The sequence below is a fragment of the Mytilus galloprovincialis genome, chromosome 11 (assembly GCF_965363235.1).
Source record: "Mytilus galloprovincialis chromosome 11, xbMytGall1.hap1.1, whole genome shotgun sequence".
In the NCBI taxonomy this organism is placed as follows: Eukaryota; Metazoa; Mollusca; class Bivalvia; order Mytilida; family Mytilidae; genus Mytilus; species Mytilus galloprovincialis.
Genome location: NC_134848.1, coordinates 62211281 through 62225761, shown reverse-complemented (window position 1 = coordinate 62225761; position 14481 = coordinate 62211281). Strand labels below are relative to the sequence as shown.

The 14481-nt window shown below is 34.2% G+C and overlaps 1 protein-coding gene across 2 annotated transcripts in view; it reads right to left on the bottom strand.

The window, feature by feature from the left end:
- Positions 1–14266, bottom strand: part of LOC143052568 (E3 ubiquitin-protein ligase MIB2-like) — a 43863-nt gene extending 29597 nt beyond the window's left edge. For both annotated transcript variants that reach the window (XM_076225621.1, XM_076225622.1), the window contains exons 1-5: positions 14148–14266; positions 5469–5697; positions 3789–3963; positions 1317–1423; positions 396–593 (exon numbers count right to left, since the gene is read on the bottom strand). In XM_076225621.1, the coding sequence (XP_076081736.1) occupies positions 396–593; positions 1317–1423; positions 3789–3963; positions 5469–5670 (682 nt within the window). In that variant the 5' untranslated portion in view covers positions 5671–5697; positions 14148–14266. The remainder of the gene's footprint in view (positions 1–395; positions 594–1316; positions 1424–3788; positions 3964–5468; positions 5698–14147) is intronic.
- Between the last annotated feature and the right edge of the window lie 215 nt (positions 14267–14481).

The following is a 14481-nucleotide window of genomic DNA, read 5'->3' as shown; positions in this document are numbered from 1 at the left end:
ATGGAACAACAGAAAAGCCACATTCAGCCAAGTTTGATTTTGCATGAGGGCGTTGGAATCTTACTTTCTTAATTCTTTAACCGGGTAATTTGGGGAAAGTTGCTAGCAATCAATATGTACTGTACAAATGCTTTTTCGGATGATATCCAAGGGACTAATAGTTCTTTCGGTAACACAATTAAATATAAGAGGATTACATTTTAAAATAAAACTGGTCCCTTGCATCAGATAACACATCAGTACTCTCTTACAAAAGTCAAAAACAAAACATTACGAAAAATATCAAACCAAAACAACTTTAACTACTTAATCAGATCTAATATCAATTTGTAATTTTTAGAAGGTTAGCTATTCGTAAATATAAATATATACGAATAAAGTGTGTCGTTATTTACCAGGAATGTAGAGATGGTCTCTGTAGTAGTCTGTCCCTACGCCTGGTTCAACATATATTAAGTCCATTTTACCACTTGCTCCGACCCGATATTCACAAGTTTTTCCATTTGTCCATTTTACATGGACAGCATTACGTGCACCAGTATCTGTTTTGTAGTTTTTGAGTTCAGTTACTGTTCCTTTTGTACCAGAACCACCTTTGTACATAAAATAAGTTAAATGGTTGTTCATTTTGTTTTGAATAGTCCTAATATAAATGAATGTTTTTCTTTTCAGCGCACTCATGAACACATTAGCCTAAGTTCCCATAAAATGATTAATTCTCATTGAATCCCATCAAAAGCTGGACTATTCCAAACTGCTCGGCAAGGGTACGCAAAAGCTGTTCCACATGTGACACTCGTCGTGTTGTTCATGTCAAGACACAACCAATGTACGCCCAAGGGTGACTGGGGAATAGAAATATGGTCACTTGGTCTTCTTCCGACCGGCAGTAAAACGCTTGCCAAAGTGGGGTGTCTGTTTGGCTGTGCGGGATGTATCAAGTTTGCAGCCACGGTCGGTCAGAATGGGGACGTTAAATCCGATTCTTCGTGTAAAGATAGTGCCACGGTATTTGCACGTTAAGAACCCTTGCAACAACTCTTAGATGGCCTGTTGTAATTTCTGTCCCTATCCAATATACCCTCATTTTCCAGTGGTAGTTCAAATTTCCTCGACCATCATCCCGGTTGCCTCTATTACAAGACCTACATATTGTGTTCATTGTCAACCTGTTCTCGTCCTGAACATGCATGAAATATTTGCCACTGGACGTAAAGCAACCGACAATCGATCAATCACAACCGCTGTAAAGTCTATTTTGTTAGGTCACATTCTAGGATATACTTATTACTTTTGTACTTGGAAATGCTACTAACCGTCGTCTTTGCCATAGTTCCAGTCCTTGCCTCGTGTTACCACCGCGCCTGGAAATATTCCGAGTGCACGCATTTTTTGAGAAATGGCCCTCTTTTTTACTTTTTCCCTGTATAAAATGGAATTTATTTCACGTTATGACAAATCAGTATGCAAGCAAACTAAAATTGACAACTTCAGAGTAAACATTGAACTACTCAAGAAGCGTGACTGGTTGTCTTGACATTTTAGCGTCTCTTGCTATAAAACATAAGCAGATAAAATCTACAACGGTAATGGATCGTAGTGTGAAAAATTACAGACCAGAAAACTATAATGATACTTAAAAATATAAAACTGCGAGGATAGGTAATTAGTCTAAGTTTGATATGGTGAAGGTAAAATTTAAGTAGTGTCTTTTTCAGTTCATAACTCTGTTGGATCAGTATGTGTGTAAGAGGCACAACCTGTAAAACGAAGTCAAAACACTCTAGACGTTATTCAATTGGTGATAATCCGATAGTTAGAAACAACACGTTAATCATGTAACACAGTTTGAAGTGATTCGTTTGTTTATTATTCAATATATGATACTGCTTTTTATAATGTGTTATTATGTTGCACTGTTACACCACTGTTACACCACTGTTACACCACTGTTACACCACTGTTCCACCACTGTCCCAATTCCCCTGTTTAACCCTGCAACAACTGTGTATGTGCCTGTCCAAAGTCAAGAGCATGCAACTCAGTGGTTGTCGTTCGTTGCCGCCGTTAAAATAAAATGAACAACAGGCTTCTGATTTAGGACGGGTGCATACAAATTCAACGGATTTAAACATCTTAACGCTTTAACATTCACCCTAGCCTGAACAGTAGTTTTAACATATATAAACTTGAACGCACATTCATGTTGATAACGACAAAACACACTATAGCAAGCTCATCAATACTTGATACATTTTACGGTTACCAACACGAATTGGTTAACAAGTACCATGTGCACATATACCTCATCTCAAAAAGAGTCATGTTTTAGAGTTTTGAGAACTATAACGTAACGGTACCCAAATTGCACCGAGTACCCAAATTGCACCTATTTAGCAAAACGAGCAGAGAAAATCTTACAAGATTTCATAGAGACTAAACAATTTGTATTTTTATGATTTGATACTAGGCACATCTTTCAACATAGGTAAAACTATTTAGATATGCACAAAACGTTCACAGTATTTATCAACAGATGAAGCATTTACTGAAAAAGCAAAATGTACTGAAACGTCGCCATGCGACGTTATCAAAACGTCATCTTTTTAAAATGAGCAAATACAATATGTTACAAGTATCCATTTAAAAAATAATGAAGAGTAAGCATGGACTAATATCCAATTGTTCAAAATATTTGAAGAAATTAAACAAAAGCTCTGTTATTAGACTTTTGACGATGTGAATTTAAGCATGGATGCAATTTGGGTACTCCTCATTTCAGAATCATTGATGGTTTGGAGGTCAGTTTAGACCAATTTTTCTATGATTCCATATGGAATAAAAATCAAATTAGTGTACCTTTATAATAAAGAAGGATACGGTTACAAAATAAACACAGAATGGACATTTTTGTCTTTATCATAAAAAACGTAGATGAAAAAACTGTCAAAATAGGTGCAATTTGGGTACCGTCACGTTATATGCTGGGCTGAAGTGTTACTCTACGGATTGTGTCTTTTCTATAACAAACTTATTACACTCGAAGTATCATAGACATATATGCAACACAGGAGAGGCAACCAGTTTTCTTATTTCAATGCATTTCACTAGATTTGTATATTCAATCTGATGTGAATAAAAGTTATTTTTGCTGTTTTTTATTCATGGCACAAAAACAACAAATCGTAGTGACGATAACATATAAAACATTCAAAAAGTTGTATATGTTTTTGAAAATGACAAAATGAAAAACAGAAAAACCTGATGAATGTTATGTAAGGCACCGGTTGCTGATTTGTTTCAATAGTTAATTAACCTGTTACCACTACGTTTTGACTCGATGTAAATTTTTATTATCAAGGATTTTCATTTCCCCTGTAACAAAATGGATGATCTCTCCTGGCACTCCGGCTTTTGAATAATTAAAAGTGCTCTAAGTAGCGTCAAACACCAATCAATCATTTGGCCGTTTCAGAATTTAAAGCATAATGGGTAATTTCATTGTTCGTACCCCAAAATGAAAATAACGTCACGTCATTGGTTAAATTTCCATTGTTTGTGACATTTTTAACCAATCAGGACGTTTTGGTATACACTTTTGAAAATATTACCCAGGATGCATTAGATTCTGAAACGGCGAATTATCAAATATGTTTCGTGCACCTTTTTCTGGATGCACCTGTAACATCAACATTCAAACCAACACAATTGAAAGCCAATATCAAAAGACATGGAAAGAAATAAACACTTAGTTATCATGAACAACTATAACTACAAATTATGCTTACGGTCTGCTTGTTGTTTGTCTGTTATATCGTTCAAATTCGTGACTAAGATCGTGTTTATCGGAGAAATAACAAATGGTACAAAGATTGATATCACTGCATTTTCCACATTTCCATCGAGTTCCGAGTATAGGTTGTCTTTTACATACATTGCATGCTATTCCGTAATGCTTTATCCCTATAACAAAATTCTCATTAATTCTTCATTCAAACTATACAAAAATACAAAATGGAAAGTCCTTTGTCGAATGACAAAATCAAAAGCACAAAGGTTAGGATTGTAAATGAAAAGAACATATATCTGAATATCTGGATTCTTTTACCTTTTTGGTTTTTATCCCAAGGGTGCCTGGGGAAATTAAATATGGTCACTTGGTCTTCACCCGACCGGCAGTAAAACGCTTGCCGAAGTGGGGCGTCCTTGTGGCTGCGCGGAATGTATCAAGTTCACAGTCACGTCCGGTCAGAATGGGGACGTTAAATCCGATGCCTCGTGTAAAGAGAGTGCCACGTTCTTTGCATGTAAAAAGAACCCTTGCAACAACTCATTCATTGAGGGGTTCGTAGATGGCCTGTTGCCAGGCAAAATGTATATCCCTATCCAGAATACCCTTATCCCGATTGGCCTCTATTATGACAAGACCTACCTTTTGTATTTATTGTTAACTTGTTCTTTTCCTGAACATGCATGAAATGTTTGCCTCTGGACGTTAAGCGACCAACAATCAATCAATCAACCTTCTTGGTTTTTAAATGTGTCTGAAGGAACTCAGACTCATATGAAAATAAGAAGTCGGAAAGGAGTGGCGCACGGGTCCTTCCCATAGTAATGTTGACGCTTTGTTGAAAAGTCTACCTCAAATTAAAAGAAACTCTAGCATACTGATTACTTGTTCCCCTGTGTAACATGTTTTACCTTCTTTTTCACTATAAGCAAAATATAATGTATGATATTCCAAAGCAATAAGCAAACCGTATGCTACTATTTTTATATTGAGAATTATTTCGTTCAAACGACTTTCAGTTTTACATTAGGGATAATGGTATACAGGGTTGAAAAGTCAAAGGTTTTGATAGAATTATTCTATGAGAAAGATTGAGATCTAATATTATCCAGAAGATCTTTAAAGTTCTTTTTTGAATCCACATATGGTTAATATATATATGCATGTACTGGTAAATTCCTCCGTTATCCGAAGAACCCCTAGAGAGCTAACGCTGATAGAGTACAGTAAAATCCATGTACACTCCCTATTGGGATTAATGAAGATGTGTCACTAACGTATATATACGTCAATTTTTTGCAAGGCATACAAACCCCACTCACTACAAAAGAAGTGCTAGGACACCGGGAAGTCTGTAGAGGAAGCCGAAGTACTCGGAGAGAACCACCGGGCCTCTCGGCGGAAACAGACAAACTGGAGAGATATCAGAAGATTGATTTCCAGGTCAGAGTAGGGAACAACTCTGACCAACCGAGGCCTCCAAAGTACCCATTATAGTACAAACTCCGGTTTGGGTACCAGAGAAGTGTGTAGAAGGGTGAAAATCAACCTTGTGATGTACTGAAATTTCCAGCGTCCCGAGTCAGGATCGAACCCGGAACCTTCAGTACTGTAGCCATCGGTTCTTTTACGCTAATAAACAGTTTCGTTATTATAACATTGTACTATATTTTATTACCTGCAGGTGCATTATCAACCACTCGCAATTCCCTTCGCCCGTCCTTTCCTATGTTGCACGTTGTCAAATTTCCATTGTCCCAAACGACATCTACAGAATTATTTTCCTTAACGCAAACAACTGTTCCCAAATGTCCTTCCCCGCCATCTTTTTCACCCTGTTTCCAGTCTGGTCCTCGCACTACTCGCAAGCCAATGGACATTCTTGTTTTAAAATACCGAAACAGTACCTTGTAAAACAAAAATTTAATAATTATATTAAACTCATCAAATATATTAGGCTTATAATAAAAAATATAATCAAAGATACCTGAATTAAAATTCTGAACGGCAGACGTGCGTTTAGTCCAAAAAAAAAAACTCATCAATGACGCTCAAATTAGAAAAACTTAAAAAGACGAAATAAAATAGCGACGTTGAAAGGACTCATGACCTAAATGTTCAACGTTTTCCAAATGCAGCTAGGTTATTTATTCCTGGAGTAGATAATGCTTAGTATTTCTAAAACTTCATAGTTTGGAAACAATTTATAATTAGGACCACATCAATAAACACTGGAATCGAAAAGTTAAATGTAACTTTCTTACAGACTATGGAAAATATCATTTCTAAATCAAACGGAATTTATCTCAATAATGTATATGTTGTCGCTTACCGAAAGAAGAATATAAAAAAGCAATCTTAACAAATCGGCAAAACACCTACAATGAAGAATGTTTGTAAATCAACAAAAAAATTTAAATCGATTTTAAATGAATTGAAAAATACGGGTTTCTGGTTTTATATCAACATCTCCAATCATAGTATATGCATAAAGATAGAGTGGATGGTACCTTTCAAGCTGATTCGATCGTTGTGTGTCATCATTCATCAAAGTTTTGTCATTGACGAGGAAATTAAAGTGTTCATGTTCCAACTGATCCTATAGAATTCAAGTCCATGGCAATAAATGATAAACAACAAGAATCGACAGAAAAAAAAAACACAGCACGACCAGGGAGTAATTTCAACCTGTATTTTGTGTTGCTTCTTTTTTTTTCTTTTTTCAAGGTAAATGGTTTGATACCTTTTGCAAAAAGTCTCATGGCTTTATCATGTATACATATGAGGTAAAAGCAAAGGTCAAAAATCTAGAACGTCAAATTAAGCTACGACCTTAAGATCAATTTCAAGGTCATTAACCAAGAACCTCAAATCAGAAGACCAAAAAGGTCTACTTATATTTGGTTAATAGACGTTGCGCACGATATTGGTGTCACTTTGGAAATATGGGTTAGATCGCGGGTTATTCAAATTCAAGCTCTTATCCTATACAATACATATCCATGTTATGCATATCATTCAAAAGGAAATAAGCCATAGAAATCAATAAAATAGATGATTTTGTGCTTTGTCTATTTTTGAAAGAAAAACTTTGCTAATTTCGATGCCTATAACGTCATTTCAAGGGTGTCCCGCTGTTACAATTTTGTTTTATGTGCGTCTTTGAAATCCCAGTGCGGATTCAATAGTAAGTAGAATGGTTTAAAATTTTACAACTGTATTATATACATTTAACGTTAAATGAAGTAATAGACGTTTTTAACTGTAAAAGAAGGAAGATAGTCAGAGAAGTTTAAATAAAAAAGAGAAAACATGTCCCAATTAGCTGCTCAACTCGTAAAAAACCTTTCTGTCTCCACTTTCATAACATATAACGGATGAAAACGGATTTTTATAATATTAGAAAAATTATACATGTCCCGAAGAAGCCATCTGAAGTCATCATTATGTAACTGCGGTTTTATTTCAAAGAACAATCCCTAGTCATCTACCTAGCAATATGTGTATGAAAAATAAGGTTATTACATTTAGAAGTAGCGTGGCAGAATGAAGTTTATTTTCTCGAATCTCGAACAGAATTGCCTGGTACATAGGCATGTAATGAAACTAGTATATTGAAATTGAAATTTTTTCAAAGAACGAAGAGAGAGAGAGAGAGAGAGAGAGAGAGAGAGAGAGAGAGAGAGAGAGAGAGTAGTTGTCCGACATATAAGATTGGTGGCACACATACATGTACCTAGATCCAAAAAACTGTTCATGTCTTTGAAATTTTGTTTTAATTCATTGGAATTTTGCATTTGCACCGGGTTGAAAAAAAAACATATAAAGAAATATCTGTAATATAAGCTGCATTTTTACATGAGTACAATATACGGTCAACGTTTGAAACTTTCCGTGGAACAACGTCAAAATCGTCGTTTTATAGGAACGTCGTGTAACGCTAAGTGGCACCAATACCGTGCGTCACTAAAATGAGCTACATCACTAACGCCTATTTTTAAATACAAGAGGGAAGAAAACTCATTTTTACGTTCAACGCACCCTTGCAATCAAAATTTACGTGTTACGACATGTTGCAACTAGCAAATTAGTAAAAATAATTTGTTGATTTCTTATATGGTTTATGGGAATAAGTGAAAATAAGCCAAATTCAAAAACTAGAATATGACAATGACATTTGACCTTGAACTAATTTTCCTTTTTTTTTTTTACCAAGGACCTCAAATCAAAAGATCCTAGGTCTCTATCACTTATGGTTTACAAGATAAAAATGCAATCACTTAAATCAAAAGCATAAGGGGAAATAACTCTCATATGGAGCGTTCATTTTGCTTCGGTCAAAATAGGACAAATCATGCGAAGGATATAACGAGCAATTTTATAAAATAATTTTGTCGTAATCTTTTACGGTTGCGAAGGAGTAGTGGACACAAGGAAAACAGTGTTTGGGGAGATAACTCCTACAAAGAAAGTATTCGGTTACGCAGGGTAAATTTCAAAAGCGCATAAATTGTTCGATATCATATTATACCAAATATCAAAGCGACATATTGCGAAACAAATATTTATCGCCAGAACAGAATTATGCGGAAGAAAAAAAAATAATCAGAAGAAAAACAATAGGTCTTTCCACAGAAAAGTGGAAACCCCTAATAAATATTCACATAATTCAGATTTAACGATACGTTACAAAGACATCATTCCATTGAAATGCGAGATTTCAAGACATACACAATCAACACTGAAATGACCACTGTCATGTTAAAAATCTTTTGAGCTCTATAAAACATTGAAGAGGAATGATAACACATTTTTAAGACAAGTAAACATTAAACTGTTTCTCTTGAATATAGGAAATTATCAAGCAACCGAACACAATACAACAATGATGATCATATAGAAACCGTTTTGGGCAGAACTTCTAAATTCCTATTCCATTAAATAAAAAAATAAAAAAACAATAGTTCGTAAATCTGACATAGACCAAATACTTTGTACCATTGTTTATAAATGAATATACATGATCAAAGTAAAATAACAAAAATACCGAACTCCAAGCAAATTATAAAACGGAAAGTCCCTTATCAAATGGCAAACTAAAAAGCCCCAAACATTAAACACATTGAAAACAACTGACAAGTTAGAATACAACTTGTGAGAAATTGTATTGTATATTGTATGTCTGTAAAAACAAATGATCTCCGTACATTGTAAACAAATGTTCACGGTAAACATTTAACACAAAGTAAGTAGTCTATTTATTGCAGTGTTCAATGACCCGAATACGAAATTTACGTCTCGGTTATTGTATAGAAAGGTATATACTATGAAAGTTAGAGCGAGGGGCTTTGCCCCGAGCTCTTATTTTCATAGTGTATAGGACCTTTCTATACAATATCCAATTTAGCACATATTTACCACTTGAGTAATTTAGCACATATTTACCACTTGAGTAATCCTGTAATTAGTCTATTGATATGTTTTGGCTAACTGGATGTAGCTCATTTACGTAGTTTTGTAAATCTACTGACTATAATATCATTGTAAAAATGGGATTTCAAAAGGCCATTGACTTTAGAATGTAAAGAAGGTAGCTGCTGGTGTAAGTATGTTTATTGATATGAACGAAGCGTTGTTTTACTATACATGTACTTATTTACATGGTAAGATGACAAAATGAATTGACCAAGAGCAGACAATTCTTAAATTGCAGTGAAAGCTTTACATTCTTGAAAACATTTTTTTTTATTTCACATAAAACCTAAAACTATCTTTAAAATGCTTTTGAATGAGTACAAACAGTTTGATCCCCTTCCCACATCTTTGGTTGAAACACCTTTTTAAAATGGCTGGATCTGCCCCAGGTATGTACCCATAGGTAGTCTAGTGGATAGTTTATATGCATTTCCCTTCAAAAGATTCATGGTTGACTCTTTTTGTGTACAAAGTAATTGCATGGAAGATAAAGGATTACAAATTTTAGATTGAGTTGTACTTTAATCAAGGTATAAAGCACCATTATTATTACTCTCTATTTAAATGAAAGAATTTTTTTAATTGTCAAAACAAAATTTAGATCAAAAGATTGATTAGTAGGATGTTAAAAATCTGTTTGAAAACTAATTACAAACTATTTAGTTAAATTTGGAACATATCATTTATTTCAAAATAGCCAGTAGCAATTTTTGTTCTAATATCTTGATTACAATACAATGAAATCTTACCCTTGTGGTCATTCATGCGTAGTTACTTAGTACACGGAAAAAGTATGTACTATGAAAATTAGAAGGCAAATTCAAGCAATTTGATTTGACGAGAAGTTGTAAGTATGTGCTAAAAAAATTATAAAAACAATATCAGCGGGACTATTGGTATCTATGCATGCAAGTACACGTTAAGTACCCCACATGTTAAATGGTTGGTTCACTGATTGATTGATTGATAAACAGGTTTACGGTCACTTTCACCATTGTTGGCTACATCGTGGCGACCAGTATTTATTTTATGGACCAACTACAGTCCCCGGTGAAAACCATCGACCATCGGTAGGAAGACTTGCAATCCTTGTCAATTAAGATTGGAGTATAACGCACCTGCCACATGAAGACTCGAACTCGCAACCTAGCTAGGTGTTGACAGGCTAGTGATACAGTAGCTCAAATATCGGCCAACAAAGCCCCTGCCGATATATTTAAAGTAGTTCACACAATCCAAAACACTTAAAGTTAATAAAATCATTTAAATTGATTAGTTGTTGGTTTTCATTTGCACATTATCGCTATTGTTGAATTTGTGGTGGCCAGTTTTGCTTGTTATAGGAAGCCATGACATATAACCAACCACATTACAAATTGGAAACAAATACAATTCTGACAGAGTAGATAAACAACTTCTTCGACCCCCTTGGCTCCAAAGGCATTCTTATTAGTTTGGTAAGAGAAAGACAAATGTATCAGTAGATGAGATAAAAAAGGAAAAAAATATATAAAAAAATAGTTTAGACGTTATTAATTCTAATCAAATGTAGAAATTGTGATTTTCAAACCTGCAGAAAAATTCCCGTTTCTGTGGCTAAGTTTGTAACGATGCTTTTTAAATACTTAAGTGCTTACGTTAACGTTAGTATGACTGTTGTTCATGGTACATTTAGCTGGGGTCACACATTCACGATTTTTACTGCCGTCCTTGACAGGACCATTCCCGATTAAAATTTCTCATAATCTGATCAAGATCCTGTGAATCGTGGATGGAAATTCAAATTTAAATCAAATTTGTAAAAAAAATATTTTAATCACGACAACAATCAGATATTGTTCAGGAAGCGACGATATTCAACCGTTTCCAAGCGAATTTGTCCCGATAATCCCGTTTTCAATCCGCTTCTAGTCCGATTTGTATCTTTCGCATGGTAAAATTTGACTGAGTCTGTCACAACTGCGTCCCGATTCTACCGAATGTAATCCGACAGTGACCCGACAGTGCACCGACAACGACGGAAGTTATCCGTTCAAAAAACTGTCGGCATACTCGGGATGATCAGGTACTGTCGGAACGTAATCCTATCACGGTCCTCCCTATCGCATATTGCAAACGTCTTTGTCTGGTCTCAGTCATATTGTATTCTGTTATTGTCGGGACTCTGACAGGGGTATCATTGACGAATGTCGTATTAATAACGGGACTGTTCCAGAACGGAATCGGCAAAGACGCAATCGACAAGATGGACTCAATCGGTAGAAAAACAGCAATGAAAAATTCCTCCAGATCATTCCCGTGCCAGAGGACACCGTCCAAAAAACACAGAACAATGTTAGGATTTTGATCCGATACAGTCGAATCTGTCACGACATAGTCACGCTTGTAATCCGACTAGACAAAATCGGCCGAGTTTCCCCGAATGTTACGGGACGCACCTAAATGTCGGGGTGCTTCGTCGAACTATCAGGACCATTCCCGACCCGTAGGAATCTGTGTACGAACTTATTCGACTGCGTTTAGACAATAATAGGATATTCCAAATAATTGAGGATAGTAATCCGACTTTTTTACTTTTCGTGTCTTATCACTGTTTGATCTCAAACGGGAGCAATAATCGGCAATTTGTGAACCCCGTATTAGTTATTTCATTTTAAGGTAGAGACACGAAGTTACACTTTATGAATGAGGAAAGAGATAGACATTTAAGACGAAATTGTGTATGCTTTAACGAATATTAAATTTCAGGCAATTATGTTATATATATTTTATTTGCTGATCTTTGATTCTGAACAAAGGAGATTTTGGATGGCAGCTATAAACACAATAATAACAAAATATCCGGCCACTATAAAATTGTAATTTAAAGTTTATTTAACAATATGCTTTTTATCTGATATCTATTTAGAACGGCCATAGAGATCGATTAAAATGTCAAATGAAATGATCACGATAAAGATAATACACAATTTTCTTTGTGTAAAAAAACAAGTTGAATATGTTTGTTTAATTTACATTAACCACACGACGAAGAAATATATAAGCTATTTATTTAAATTTGTATAGATGTCTTTTAAATTTATATTCAAAACAACGCATTTTAATCAGCACATTGTTGGCAGAATGATGCGACTTTAATATATACTCTACTTTTGTAAAAAAAAAAAAAAGAAATACAACCCAACGACAAATGACTGTAATTATTAGCATGGCAAGAAATAAATGTTTAATTTAAGTATCCAAAAAATTTATCTTTGGAATGTAGGAAATGTTTCATTTTCTTTTTTTCAACATTACTAAAATATACTAATATAGCTTTGCGTTGGACAAATAAGTTACAAAAAAGAATTATAACCTTATATGTATTTTATGATATAAAAACTCTTAAGAATAGATGGACGGTTCAATACTAACTTGATCAAGATGCAATACTTGTGGACACATATTATTAGTTACATAGTGTACCAGTGACCTAATACGAAAAATATGGTGTCAGCAAATCCATGCAGATTGAGTATGATTCATATGTGATCCGTTCGTTATTTAAGGAATGACTGTAATATTTTTTCTGTCTATGAAGAAATAACATAAAAAATTTGGTGCACACTGAATAAATATTTAACAGTGTGCACCACATTTTTTATGTTATTTCGAATAGACAGAAAAAATATTACAGTCATTTCTTATAATTTAATTCTAAATTCCATTTTAAACCGTAGAAAACCATGAAAAAACGTTGATGACGTCACGGTCACATGACTAAATTATGTCTATGGGCTCATAACAAAATCACGTCAGCCAATCAGAAGACGCGTTACATCCAAAATTAAATTATTCAACCATATACTTATATATGGTATTACGTCACTATTACACTATGTAACTAATTTATCTTGTTGACTATCTTACCATGTGGTATTTAGACTAATAACCTATCAAAATAATCAAGTCATCTATATTTTAGAACTTAATGTCACTCGTCTATACAAAAAATGTCAACAATACACATTTATTAGCATTACATGTGTTTAATGGAGAGTTGTCTCATTGGCACTCATACCACATCTTCCTATATCTAATTAATGAATCTATTTCAATCATTCATATCAATTTCTTCTTCTGTTGAAACCGTTCAGATTTTCCCTCAACACCGTCTTGTTCTCGCAAAGGGAAGTTACACTGTGTATTGAAATAAACCACACCTACTAACCTCATATGAAATATACATGGTCTCCACGCGGTTGCTCTTAACCAATCATATTCTTAGAAATGTAAAGATGGTAAGATAATTTCGTTTAGCCAGTGTTGATTCAGAACCATTATCTTAAGCATGTCGGCAAAACTATTAATTTATGTTGTGAACATAATCCGGAGTTGTACACACATAGATATCAGAGGGTTTATCCAGTCAGTCGGAGAAATATCTAACACAATTTACAGAAGGATAAAACATATAAGAAAAAAAATTGATGTCAGCAAAACACTACACCAATATATATAGATAAAACACGGGCTCTTTCAAATAACAATTTAACCCTCCGGAGAATAAACTGTTACATGTTTAAAAAAACATTTGTAAATGCATTTTTTAACCTATCACAAACAGTATACTAGTATGATGGAGATATACTGAGATGCATACGTGCATGAGCCTAATAATGTTGGTGCTCTAAGTCAAAAGAGTTCCCGCTGTTAGTGACTTTTTACATATTATATTTCAAAAGTTATCAAATTTAAGTTGGGTTCAGAAAAGATATATATAAACGCAGGAATTTAAAAGTAAATGGTGAATTCCACTTTTAATATTGTAAGGAAATTGCAATTGAAAAAAACTATATTAAGTAGAAGAAAATAACGCCAATAACCTTTAAAAATGACTTACCGAACGTCTTCGTTTGATAAAAACGAAACTAGAGATACTTTTCGTGGAAGCTCTAGTGTTTTTTGGGAATTTTTAAAGGAAGTCAAATGGCAGAGATCCAAAAATCAAATGTATGAATCAATGAACGGATATATTAAAGTAAATGATATCGATTAAAATTGTTGAAGGTATTTAAATTATTCAATGTTAGACTTTTGAACGACTTTTTATTTAAATTATTTCACAGATTATTTGTAAATATTAAGTTTACTTTATTAAAACGTGAAATGCGTACATTGGAGATCACTTCTAACCTCTCATTAAATCTGTCAGGAGAACTGTTCTAGGACAGTAC